The sequence below is a fragment of the Coffea eugenioides genome, chromosome 4, assembly GCF_003713205.1.
Source record: "Coffea eugenioides isolate CCC68of chromosome 4, Ceug_1.0, whole genome shotgun sequence".
NCBI classification, from domain to species: Eukaryota; Viridiplantae; Streptophyta; class Magnoliopsida; order Gentianales; family Rubiaceae; genus Coffea; species Coffea eugenioides.
The window spans coordinates 10,832,344-10,846,546 of record NC_040038.1 but is presented as its reverse complement, the minus strand read 5'-3'; the positions used below and the strand labels follow the sequence as shown (position 1 = coordinate 10,846,546).

Sequence of the window (14,203 nt, the reverse complement as noted above, 5' to 3'; positions counted from 1 at the left end):
AAGGTATGCTGCTAGTAGAATCTCCAAGCTGATTAGTGCTGAAATATTTTCTGTTTCTTTCTATATCACAGGGGAAAGGAAATAGGGGATTGAGCTGGTGAGAATGAAACCAGTTTTTAGAACAAAAGGCAAGGTCTCTCACCATTGGTTACACATTCCTTGACCATTATTGGCACATATAACACTTCACAGCCATAACACAAGCTTGAGAACCCAATCTTTAGTCTTCAGAACCCAAGAGATGATAATTCCAAAACCAAATGAGTAGACAAGGCGAAGAAATTGTGATTTTTCATATATCTCCAGGCTAAATTAGAGAATTAGGAAATACATTATTCTGCACAGATAGATTTTGCTCTCAGAATTGGAGAGGTAAATGGAAAAAATGGGGAATAAGAGTAACAAAAACTTATACACAGGTTAGTTGGCTACTGAGATATTCATCTACCTTATGTCGGTATCAAATTAAGTACTCATAGTAAACCAAGAAAAGAGCATCAGGAGCATCCTTAGGAAGACTGTTTATATAGAGGTAAAAACGCAATGTCTCCTCTTTCAGAAGAGCGTCCTTATCAGCTACTTCCTTTTCACAGGTGAGAACCCATAAGTCCCCTGAGTTTACTCTCTTCAGGCTACCTCGGCAAAATGGGCATGATGCTGATCTCAGGTTCCTGTAAAGGACGTAATGATAGGATGTAAAAACAAGTATGCTTCCATGTGAAAGAAAAAAGCAAGCCTTCTGAAACAAAACAAATCAAGGAAGGTGTCATACTCACCAGTCACGGTAGCAATTGATGCACATTGCATGGCAGCAGTTAGGCAAAACCATTCTGGTGCAGGGTTCCAAGCAGATCCCACATTCATCTTCCCTCTCCAAATCACCATCAACTTGCTTGTTACTTCCTCCAATTTTGTTTCTTACGATCACTTGTAAGCTCTGACCTTTGTCTTTATCACTAAGTAGCTCATGCGAGTTGTCACCAAGGCACTGTAGTGATGGTAATATAACAGCTGCAATTTTTTTTCTCAATGAGAAATATAAATCCAGAAGTCTTGCAGAAGCAGGACAACAAAAGGTGAAAAAACTTTCTATGATATGCATCAGATTATTTCTCTGGTTAGCTAGTAAAACATTGTTGCTACACCTAACTCTAGATTTTCATTATTAACTCTCAACCAAAAAGAAGAAGACTTAAAATTGTTCAACTTCATATGCTAGACTGCAAAAAAATAAAAAATCACCTATCATTTCCCAGAAAAAAAAAAGGCTAGACTGCGAAAACTAAGTAGCTCTACACTTTAACAACAACTAATAATTCACATACCATAAAATTCTCTAACAGTTGCTCTCCTTCCATGCGAGGCAAACAACTGCTTCCCATCAGAGGTAACCTGAAAACCATGTAAATAACCAACATATTAGACACTATAAACTTATTCCAGTGAACGGAAACAGCACAATGCTGAGCTTGTACAGTACAACATCTAGCTTGCAAGCATATTTAGCAAAAGGGAAAAGCGCCAATGGAGAATGCGTGAGCAAGGATATGAATAACAGACCTCATATACAACGATGTGGAAGAGATTCAAATAGCTTGGAAGCAAGCACGTGCATGAGAAATCTATCCATTGCAGCAGAAACAGAAATAAAGGTGCCAAGTTATTGTAGACTAATCTCATGTGCAAACAAGCATTATTGCTTGTTCTTGAAATAGAAGCCGCCCTGAAATTGAAATGCAACTCCACTTAATTTCCTTTATCCAAGCAAAACTACCCAAAATTGCTTATATCTCGCCTATCAGTCATGATTCAAAACTGCGTTAAGTAACTTTGAATTCCAAAAAAGAAAATGAGAATTCACAATTTTGACAATTACCACAGTCAGTAAACCAGTGTAAAAGACAGCACACAGGGATACAGATGTGAACAAGGGGTATCTGGTTTGTCAACTTTATGGAAGATTCCCAATTAATCTAATACAATACAGTCACTTTAAAAAAATTCAGGAATAAAAATCCACCCCATTCCCCTGAACCCCTTGCCCCCAACAACCCCCCCCCCCCCAAAAAAAACAAAAAAAAAAAAAAATCAGAGTTAAATGAAGGATCACATATCAATAAGTTCTTTCAATGCCTAATAAAAGCTTGAAAGGAGTGGAGGAAAATCCTAGTAATAAAACAGTGAGATACATGTATCCTCGAACTTTTTACTCAAGTCATATATGCATGAACAAAACTAACAAAGAATTAACCAAAACCAAAGAAAAACATTAGAACAGACAAACTGAAATGCTACTATCTTAATGAAGCTGATACGAAAATAAAAGAAAACGAAGAAAGGCACTTGGAATCGGATTAAGTTAATTTCTTAAAGAAAAAAACTTGCACAAAAATGTATACAGAAAATTGACCAGCCAAAAAAATGGAAAATAGAAAATAAAACCATTGACAGGGGTTAGTTCAGGAATCCAATACAGGAAAACAAGGGGACTTTGATCAGACTAATTTCACCTTCTGCAAGTCAATCAAAACAGCCCAAGTTCAGTAAATACACTAAAGCACCATAAACAATTAAAACCCGCTTGATATTTCCAACATCACACACCATAATGATGACAGAAACAAAACTCACAAGGCATTGGCATGGCGAATATCTGCTTCGAGGGCCAAAATGGATTCTTGATAAGAACTGGAACTAGCAAGCTGATAGTAATCCATCATCAATTACTCAATCAAAACCACTAATTCTTGCTTTCTTCCCAACCGGGATTTTTTTGCCTTCTTCAACAAAACAAGAACAACAAAATTGTTGATCACTTTTTAACAAAAAGCCAACAACTTTAACAATAAAGTAGGCGCGTTTACGAGCAATATATAACTATAACAAGAATAAATTGCCACAGAAAGTGTGGAGACTTTTGGGCGGTTGCTATGAGAAGACTGGGTCGTTTGTTTGAAGCTATCCTGAATTTTGATGGATACTCAGTTTGAGTGTACTCTTCCGCCGTTTGACTTATATATATGTTGAGTAGTGCCACTGTGTCACGGCCGTTTGGAACCCGCTTGGGATTGCAGCAGCATATTGAAAAATATTTTATCTAATAAAATTTTTATTAAGTGTACTTATTAAATACTTAAGTGCTGTTAACTATATTATTTAGATACATAATTTGATAAATACTCATTATATTAGATAATCTGTAATTTAAAATATTTATCTTTTTATTTAGTTTATAAGATAAAATGATTAAATTTGATACTTTATTTTTTAAAATACAAAAGCTATACAAAAAATATCAAATTTGATATTTTGCTAAAAGTACTTTTATCATTGAAAAACTCCACTCTTAAATTTTATCGGATAATATTCACCAAATATTTCAAATATATTTTTAACATTCAAAAGTACATTTTTTTTACCAAAAGCATGGCAACTCAAACTCAAACTCAAACTCCTTTAGTATATGAGTTTTTTTGTTAAAACCAAAAGTTCCGCAACCCAAACACATTAACATGAGCAAGAAGGAGTGAGAAAGAGAGAGATCTTCCTTAGTTTGAGTTTTGAGGAAACAAAGGAAGATTGAATGGATCTTTTCCCCAAATTTTGCATTTGGCCCCCATGAAGATGGCCATTTTGGCATGCACTATGGTAGACAAAATGTTTTGTTTGCATTTGACCCATAGGATTTTAATTGGTTGAAATTTTCTCTTCTTTTCTTATTTGAGGTAATGGTAGACGAGTAAATCTTTTTCAAAGTTTAAAGGTTGGTAAAGAATTTGAGAATTATTGCTTACCAACTTATGTTAGTTGTGCAATGTTTAATTATTTGGTACTTGCATAAACGTACGAATGTCTTATGTAGAAAACAAGCACCACTTTGTGTGGGACTATGTACCAAAAATCTAACTATTTCACTAACAAATAGTCTAACACAAGTTTTCGCTAACCACTATTAGTGTATTGACAAAGTTACATGACGGTAATTAGTGGCTGCTAGAGCTGTAAACGAACCGAATCGAACCGAGTATCTCATGTTTGAGCTCTGTTCGTTAAGCAGTTCGAACAACGTTCGTGTTCGTTCGTTAATTTTCGAACTCCAAACCTGTGTTCGTGTTCGGTTCGTTAAGTAAAATTCGTGTTCGAGTTCGAGTTCGAGTTCGGCTCGTTTAACATAAACGAGCCGTTCGCGAACATGTTCGAAATGCTCGAATCCAAATTATTTTATGCCTTAAATATGCCATGCAAATTATTAATCATTCTAAAAAATAATTAAAGCACTAAGTGACTAAATTCTATTATTCATTAACTATATAACTAACATTAACATAAAAACAACAAATAAAACAAAGAAATTTGCCCTCCAAATATAAAAGTCCAGCCATAAAATTAATCCTAAATTTGTTAAATGATAATTATGTCTATGTTCGCGAACGTTCGTTAAAACTCGCGAACATGTTCGTGTTCGCGAACGTTCGTTTAGCATGTTCGCGAACGTTCGTTAAAACTCGCGAACATGCTCGTGTTCGCTCGATTATTAATCGAACAAAAAAATTCGTTCGAACTCGGTTCGTTTAAAATTTCGAACGAGCCTTTCACGAACACGAACGAGCCGAAACGAACCGAGCTACCGAACAGCTCGGTTCGTTTAACAGTTCTAGTGGCTACAAAAGCAAGAATGGAGCAGAAGTAATGTTATAATCCTAATAATATAATTTAGGAGCATATTTGTCAGTTTAGTCAACCTAAAAAGAGATGGAGTATTTCAGGCTTCTTTTGAAGTGGCAAATATCATGTATTTGCCCCTAGCATAAATTAAGGCCTAGAATAATTTTCCAATTATAATTTCGTCTTCCATTTATGCTGGCATGCATGAACCAAAAACTTGTTGAAGAGAAACCAGTTGATAGAGATAAGAATAAACTGATTAAATGCATTATTAATATAGGCATATTCTATTCATCGTAAAAGTACTTCAACATTCTTCCAAATATGCTCATTTTTGTTTCTTAGACAATCATTACTTGATTCAATCTGACATTTTAACAGCCACTAGGTGCATTGTAAACGTATCACTTGCCATCGTGAGGCTATGCATGTGATTTAATGCTCTCAAATTTTTCTTTTTTTGGTATATCATAGCACGTACTTTTAAGGGTTTTACTTTCTTTTTTTTGCTCTCAGATATGGTTTTACTTACTATTATTTTGAAATTTCAATAAATGATCGTGCTTAGATGGATGAGATTTCAAATCAGAAAAGAAACGATAAAAATAAGATCATGCATATCAAAATTTCAAGAAAAAAATAATCTATAGTCCCTTTTGGGTACTATGCCCATGATCGCAATCTAATTATCTCTTGTCACATCATTCAATGATTTAGGGTGCATTTGATAAAACTGAAGCCTGAAAACTGAAATTTGAAATCTGAAGTCTGAATCCATTAAGTTATTGAATTGTTAAGTATTAAATCTAATATATTTGAGTGCATATCATAATCAGTGATAAGTGAATAACTTATCACTTAATTTTGAGAGCAAGTTTTATTTAGAAAATTCAGTGTCACTTAATTAATTGAGATATTCAATTTTGGGTTATCAAACGGTCTGAATCCATTAAGTTTAAGTGTTAAATTGGGTTATCAAGCAGGGCCTTAAACACCAAATATCATCTAAAGGGTGATAATGATCTACACACAAAAACAAATATACCAAAATATAGTATATGTAACTAAGGTTGCAGATTGCGATATCTATGCCCTTTTGGTTTAAAGTTTGGTAAGAAATTGGAAAAGCATGAAAAGGAGATGAAAAAAGAGGCATTGTTTATGCCATAGAATTAGAGTGAAAATGACCACCGTAGTTGGTACTCATGAGAATTTTTTTTCCCAGTCACATTAATCTACTAGAGCTCACGTAAAACTATTTAGGTATCGATTCTATGATCAGATTAAGTTTGGATTGCATTTTCCATCATTTTTCATGGAAAAATTACTGTAGCGATTTGATATATGTGAGGGAAAAAGGTGATAGAGAAATATAATCACGAAAAACGACAATATTTTTCGACGGAAACAAGCAGTCCAAACAAGCAGTCACATCTTTTTTCGTTCTTTTTTCAATACGAAGTCTACAAACAAGAGTAATCTTGGCAATAGAGTGTATATTGTGAATCAGCAGCATGTTTTTGTGCGCCATAACTCTTTCTCAGCTTTTACAATATTTGGAGTTTTGAATATTATCAAAAGTTTTACTTAATAAGTTTTAATGTATATATTTCATGGTAAAATATAATTTTGTTACACAATGGCATTCATATGATTTCAACGGTGTGGGATAATATCCTAGTCATGTATATGAATTCAGCCAAAACTATATACACCAAATAACTGCCCCCTGCTCCTTTGCGTACTCCTTTCTCTAGACTCGCTCTAGTTGGCCAGCAAGGTGGTTCAACTTTCATTTACAGTGAAAAAAATTTAAGAATGGTATTAAAACATCTCTTTAATCTAGTAAGGTCTGTATATCTGTTAATCTCTAACACAAGCCTCTTTAGACTCACTATAGTAACCCGTCTGGCAGCCCTTGCTGAAATCATTACTCTGTCATTCTTCCGTGCTCTAACAATTGCGCTCCTTAGTATAAAAAAATCGTTACATTGTTAGTGTATAATTGTCTGTGTATAAAAAATTAACTCTAAAGTTATTGATATAAAATTTTGAAGACTGAGATGAATACAACTTAAAAATGTCGACAAGCTTCTGGAAACATGAGAGACAAACTGGTTCGTGTAATTACGATTAAATTTCAGGTTCCTCTCACTGGGAGTCATTTTGACTGGCAATGCATATAAATTGTACAATAGCTTGCGTGCCAACAGGCAACAGACAACAAGACCTCCAACGAAAGCGTACAATTCAAAGTCAAACCATTTGGACACGGTCAAATGTCCTTACTTCAGCTGTTCAACATTTTGCAGAACTTTAATTGGACCGTTCTGACGAAGCACTATAACCATCATCTAGCAACTACTACTATCTAGATGAGTAGCTTCACTCGAATTCAACGCTAGTTTTAATTGATTCGCATGAATCATTTGTACATTTTGACACGGTCAAATGTGTTTCCTTCAACAATTCCAGAACTTTAATTGGGACCTTTCCGACAAAGCACTATAACCATGGAGACGGGGCAGAACGGTTATCAGAAGGATCGTTCTTGAATCGTATATTATCAGGATTTGATCCAAAATAATTATACGATTTAAATTATTTCTTGTATCATATTTTTAATAATATATGTGAGATTCATAAAATTTGTTCTAAAATTACACGTTATGCAAACAAAATTATATCTTATACAAATAAAGTTATGCGGTGTGCAAAATGTATAAAACCGTCAGCAACCGTTCCTGCCCGTGGTCCTATAACCATTATATAGCAAAATACCATCTGGATGACTAGCTTCACTCGAATTCAATGCTAGCTTGAATTGATTGATGCGAGAGTTGTATTGGCGAACAACCTGTACAAATTTTTATAAATAACTTATGATTCTAGAAATATGTTCTGATTCGTGGTAGTACGTGAAACCAAATTTATATAACTTTTTCCTTACAAAAAAAAATCGCTATTTTTAATGATGGTTGGCCAAATCATTAAAAAAATCCTTGAAAAAATATAGCTAAAACTAAGTCAATATTATTTTGACAATACAATGGGATGTGGCATGTGTCACCATCAGTTATACAATTATACTGCAAAAACCCCTAAAAGGAAAATAGTAATGATTTCTTTATTCCTCAATATTTGTTTCTATGTGATCCTGTGTTGCCATTTCGTCCTTTAGGTTGTTCTTATTTATCTCTTTTTATGGGCACATATTTGTATTTGGAGATGGTATGGCTGAATTTTATATTCAAAGAGAGCGCTACTTCTAAGATGCAGAAGCAAATAAATGTTGTTGCCCAAGCCTAGTATTCTTCCATCATATAAAGCACAAATTTACTTACAAAATAACACATAATTGAAAATTGTATGAGAAATTCCATCGATATAAAACAAATAGAAGAAAACCTCCACCCAATTTCAGATAAAAAAATATAAAAATAGATGGAAAATAGATGAAATAGCTTGAAAATATTTAAGAAAATCCATTGAGTTGATAAACTTTTTTAAAGAACTGAATTTGTCTTTTAAATGTTTTAAATTGTACATTCTTTTAGCACCAGATACATATCAAGTTATAAAATAAGGAAAAGAATCTTAACATTTTATTGCTGTCTGTATAAGAAAAAGTTAGCAATCATAATATATTTTACCAAATTAAAACAATTGAATTACAAGTATTTCCTAGTAATTCACAATTTGTAAGTGCCTCCTTGGAAATCAAACCTATAAAGTGACCACCTGGGTAGGGGTTCAGACGGCTACGGCGGATGAGTTGAATTCAACAAAGCAATTAAAAAATTATTTGCAAATAGAAATGCCAGAAAAAAGGGATTTTTTTTGTCTAACTGATGTTAGTGGGCACCTTTAGCATCCTTAAATTACATTTCATTTATCATGCGAATATACACAATTATAATAATTACACCACCACCTAATTTTCAACATTTTTTTAAAATTATCCACATTTTTTCAACAAACTCACACATAAGACTAGAGGTGCTATCGAGCCGAGTCGAACTCGAGTAGCACCATACTCGAGCTCGAGCTCGAGCTCGATCGAGTAAAAAAATTTGGACTCGAGCTCGAGTCGATGAAATAAAACTAAACTCGATCTCGACTTGTTTGAGTTCGAGTAAGCTCGAGTAAATATCAAGCCCGAGCTACTCGAGCTCGAGCTCGAGTTTTAAAATAAATCTATAATTTTTTTAAAAAATATATAATATAAATAAAATATAAAAGCTCGATTAAGCTCGGCGAGCACTCAAGTACTTATTTCTTGAACTCGAACTCGACTCGTTAAATTTAACGAGTAGCTCGAGCTCGAACTCGAGCTCGATTTTACCGAGCTCGAGCTCGAGTCAAGCTTTTGATCAAGCTGCTTGACTTGCTAGCACCCCTACCTAAGACTCTTCTTAACAATTAGGCTTAGGTACTCGTTAGCCAAACCTAATATATATATATATATATATATATGGTTCTCCACATGGATATGGATTCCATTATAATATCAAAAAAGAAATTTACATGCAGAGAAAGAAACCCTCATCTTTCTTTAATTCATTCTCAATTAAAGCCTTAAATTATCAATCTTTATATTGTACTAATTGAAAATTGAAAAGGTTTGAAGATATAGTATAAATTCACTTGGACCTATTTGGAATTGCAGTTCTTTTGTTAAAAAAGTGTTTTTAGAAGACAAAAACACTTTTAACATGATTGGTGAACATTATTGCTTGAATTTAGAAGTAGAGTTTTTGGTCAATAAAACACTTTTGGCATAGTTTTAAAATTGGTTCTTTTAGAGCTATTTTTGTGTTCCAAAAATGAAAATTAATTTAAACAAATTTATTATAAATTGTGAACTAAATAAAGAGATAAATATGTTTTAGAAATTTAGAATTGCATATTATTAAATGGAAAAAGCACCCAAACCATATAATTAAGCACTTAATAAGTAATTTGATTAAAAACTCTACTAATTAAGTATTTTTTAATAAACTACCGCAGCCCCAAATAGGTCCGTAAGGGTAGCATAATCGCGTTTTGAGTCTCGTTTTATTTTATGAAGAAAAATATATGGATTTCTATGTGAACATTCTTGGCGAATTTCTCAGTATAATATTAATATGAGAAAATATCACAAAAGTAGTGTTGGGTGGGGTTGGGTTCTAGTTTAAGGGGTTGTCGCAAATGGTAAAAGTGGCTCCATTAAAAAATTATTTTAAATTTCAATTTTTTTGCCGAGAAAGTAAAAGGAGGGATTTTTTTCTTGTGAAAAGGCTTCGCCACACATCAAATGAACGGGGAAGCCTTTATATATATATATATCTAATATATAAAAGCGAAAGTTGGAGCATGAATAGTGCTTTTTGGTTGATCGGTTATAGCGTAATTTTGGGCAACTTTGAGGGCAAATTTGTTGGCTCTTGTATTTGTTTGCTTTTTTGGCTTTTCCTTTTTTTGTTTTGCACAAATTTAAACATCTAATATATAAAAGCGAAAGTTGGAGCATGAATAGTGCTTTTTGGTTGATCGGTTATAGCGTAATTTTGGGCAACTTTGAGGGCAAATTTGTTGGCTCTTGTATTTGTTTGCTTTTGTTGGCTTTTTCCTTTTTGTTTTTTTGCACAAATTTAAACATTTAATCAATATAATCACAACAATTATTTTTCGGAGGGAGTTGGCTTATGAATAGTGAATTTTTGTCAAGCGCTTATAAGATAATTTTGGGCAACTTTGAGGGCAAATTTGTTGGCTTTTGTATTTTGTTGGTTTTTTCCTTTTTTTGCACAAATTAAAACATTTAATCAATATAATCACAATAATTATTTTTCTTTCATATTTTTGTAAATGCTGCTTACTAATATTAGATCATTGATCTACATTAAGAGCCATGTATTATTACATTGTTTTTGAAATTTACAGTACTTTAATTTTTTTAATGTAAGAAACAATCTAAATAATATTGAGTGTTCTGTAAATACACAATTATTGAGGAAATAAATTGTTGGCTTTTTCCTCTTTTTTTTTTGCACCAATTTAAACATTTAATCAATATAATCACAACAATTATTTTTCGGAGGGAGTTGGCTTATGAATATTGAATTTTTTGTCAAGCGCTTATAAGATAATTTTGGGCAACTTTGAGGGCAAATTTGTTGGCTTTTGTATTTGTTGGTTTTTTCCTTTTTTTGCACAAATTAAAACATTTAATCAATATAATCACAATAATTATTTTTCTTTCATATTTTTGTAAATGCTGCTTACTAATATTAGATCATTAATCTACATTAAGAGCCATGTATTATTACATTGTTTTTGAAATTTACAGTACTTTAATTTTTTTAATGTAAGAAACAATCTAAATAATATTGAGTGTTCTGTAAATACACAATTATTGAGGAAATAATTAATAAATTATTATTGGCTTTAGTGACTTTAAAAAATGGATTTTATTACTACGACATGAAATAAAATTATTTGGAAAAAAATGAATGCATATATTGCAAAAAAAAATGAAATAAAATAATGCTCTGTAAAATTGTTGAATGCAGTAATTGTTTAGCATGTTCAGCAGTAGCTTTTGACTGAATGATTCCCAAAAGTTGAATAGCAGTAAAAAAAAAAAGAAAAGAAAAGATGTCCAACATTGTTATCACAATTAACCAAAATCGGTTAAGGTGTCATGGACTAAAAATGATTTCTAATCCTACTACTTTTTAAAACATACAATTATAAAAATGTATTAGTCTATATATCCATATTACTCTATATAATTATTACAAAATTTTAATGCCCTTGTTTTTATTCTTATTTTTTTTCTATAAAAAAGAATAATTAGTATGTTATTTACTAATAGCTCGGGCATCCAATAACAATTGTAGGATAACCGCTTGACAAAAAAATATTGTTCATGGGGCAACTCTCACTTTTATATTGTTAGATAAATATCCATATTTAATGTATATATATAATTATTATAAAATGTTTCCTAATGGCTCTAAATTTAATGTGTACATATTCATTTTTCCTAATGGCTCTAAATTACTCTAAATTGAAAAGCAATGTTGTATGCTATTTTTTCATTATTCTTTTAGTCAAACATGCAACATTAATTACATTGTTTCTTACATTAAAAAAATTAAAGTTTGTAAATTTCAAAAACAATGTATAATACATGGCTCTTAATGTGGATTAATGATCTAATATTAGTGAGCGACATTATACAAAAATATGAAAGAAAAATAATTATTGTGATTATATTGATTAAATGTTTTAATTTGTGCAAAAAAAAAAGGAAATAGGCCCATATTTATGGAACTTAGTGAGTTCAACTACTTAACCCACACCACATAATCTATACTAATCATATCATACAAAATATCAACACTATATTATCTGAACTAATTCAAGCCAAACTTATACGACCTATATAATTCTCTACACTACAACAAATATACAATAACTAAAAATTGTGCAACTTAACACGGGAAATATTCGTCCTCCTGCGCAATGCGCAGGCCGTCCCAACTAGTATATATATAAAGGGATTGCCACTGATTTGAGGTACTGTGATCCTTTAATTTTTTTTAATTCCTAAAAAGGAATTGTGCAAACCCAACCCTAAAACCTTAATCCCTAAACCCCTACTACATAAACCTTAGAACCCTAATCCCTAAACCCTAATACATAAACCCTAACCCTAAAAGCCTAAAAGTTAATTTACCTACAAAAATTCTGCTAATTTCATAAATGGTGATTAATCATCCTATAAAAATTCGATAAGGTTCTGGTTGAAAATACAAAATTAATTGAAAATAAAATATGCCTAAGTCGTCCATTGTTTTATTTTTTGGTTTAAATGTTAATGCAAATAACGATAAATAATGTATATTCAACTCATTTCTAAAATAATTTTATATTATTGCTTGAACGTGTGTTCAGTAATGGATGTCCGAAATATTAGTTCTTGGTTATGGTTAGTGCTGAGTTTTTTTTTTCTTGTTTTTGCTACTTGCAGAATGTCTGTTTTCCTTTCTTCTTGGTTGATTTTCTTTTTTGTGCACATTAATATGCAATCTGCTAACTTGCCTCATATACGGTCAATTGGGGAAACATTTTGGCTCTGTTTGGTTTCTCCATTTTTTAAAAACTTGACAAGTTTTTGTATATAATACTATAATAATGCACAAGCAAAAACAATTCAAAAAATACATATCTATACAATATATCAAAAACAATTTCAAGTACACAAAAAAATTTAAAAATAAAATCTACATTATTTTCTTCTTCCATCTATCACTACCACCATCACCCTCATCCACCATCTTCCTCCTTCTCCCTCACCCTCTCTTTCATCCTCATTTCTCTCTCTCCCTCTTCCTTCTCCCTCTCTTTCCTCCTCCCCTCTTCCCTTTCCCTTTCCCGCCATACCCCACCTCCTCCCTCTAGCCTCAACTAGATTGGAGAGGGGAAGGAAGGGGAGGGGCGGGGTGTAACGAGAAAGGGGAAAGAAAGGGAAGGGAGGAAGAGGGACGGGGAGAAGACTGGAGGAGGGAGAGAGGGATGGTGGCGGTAGTGGATAATAGTGGTGGGTGGAATATTAATTTTTAAAAATTATTCCAAAAATTTTTAAACTTTAAAAATATCCTAAAATATATCACAAAAACACATCCAAAAACATCACTAAAAACATCTACAGTAAAAATTTTCATATACATTGTTACAGTAAAATATTTCAAAAATATCCCAAAAAACAGTTAATCCAAACGATTAATTTGTTTCTGAGTTGAAAACAGGTAAAAACACTCAATGTTAAAGTAAAGATTTGGAACACACATTGAACCTCAATATATTTCATGAACCTTTTAGCATTTATAGGTACCGGGATTTCACTCGGAACAGATTATAGGATAGTATGGTTTCAAGAGCTATTCCTGCACGTCAGATGTGTAGTTTGAAAAAATAAATAAATAAATAAATTGTAGCAAATTAGATATGCGATTTGAAAAAAAAAATTTCAAATTGCCGCAAATTGAATCTACAGTGATTTTCCAGTCGTATTTGATCAACTGTCCACAAATTTCGCTGCAAATTTAATGTGCAGCGTTTAAAAAAAATTTCTTTCGCTGCAAATTTTGTGTGCGCCAATAGACTTAAAACTATTTTTTTTTGTACCTTCAAATCACGACCGTTGATCAAATGTTAATCAACGATCTATCTGCGATTAAAATAAAATATTCAACCAAAAATCTTATCTTAAAAACTTCATAAGCCGCTAAAAAAATTTCAAAAATAAATCAAATTTATTTTGCGTCGATATTGGCAGCTATGGCGACCCTTATTTTGGACACAAACCCTACGTAGCACTACATTTGTGATGATTTCGAATATCAACATTATTCTGGGAAATTTGCTAACCGTTCTTATGCAATATAATTCATAAATTTGTAATCTCATGCACCTAAACAGTAATTATTCAAAAGTTGGATACACTACTATTTTCTTTCCCAAATATACAAATAGGGAAAAAAAA

General features: G+C 32.2%; 1 protein-coding gene across 1 annotated transcript; it reads right to left on the bottom strand.

Annotated features, from left to right (window-relative positions):
* Positions 1–288: 288 nt before the first annotated feature.
* LOC113768513 (E3 ubiquitin-protein ligase AIRP2-like) lies at positions 289–2,967 on the bottom strand. Its single transcript, XM_027312906.1, has 5 exons — positions 2,632–2,967; positions 1,561–1,723; positions 1,326–1,392; positions 777–1,011; positions 289–671 (listed from the first exon to the last, which is right to left on the bottom strand). The coding sequence occupies exons 1-5, from the start codon at positions 2,718–2,720 to the stop codon at positions 461–463; spliced, it is 765 nt and encodes a 254-aa protein (XP_027168707.1). The 5' UTR covers positions 2,721–2,967; the 3' UTR covers positions 289–460.
* Positions 2,968–14,203: the final 11,236 nt, after the last annotated feature.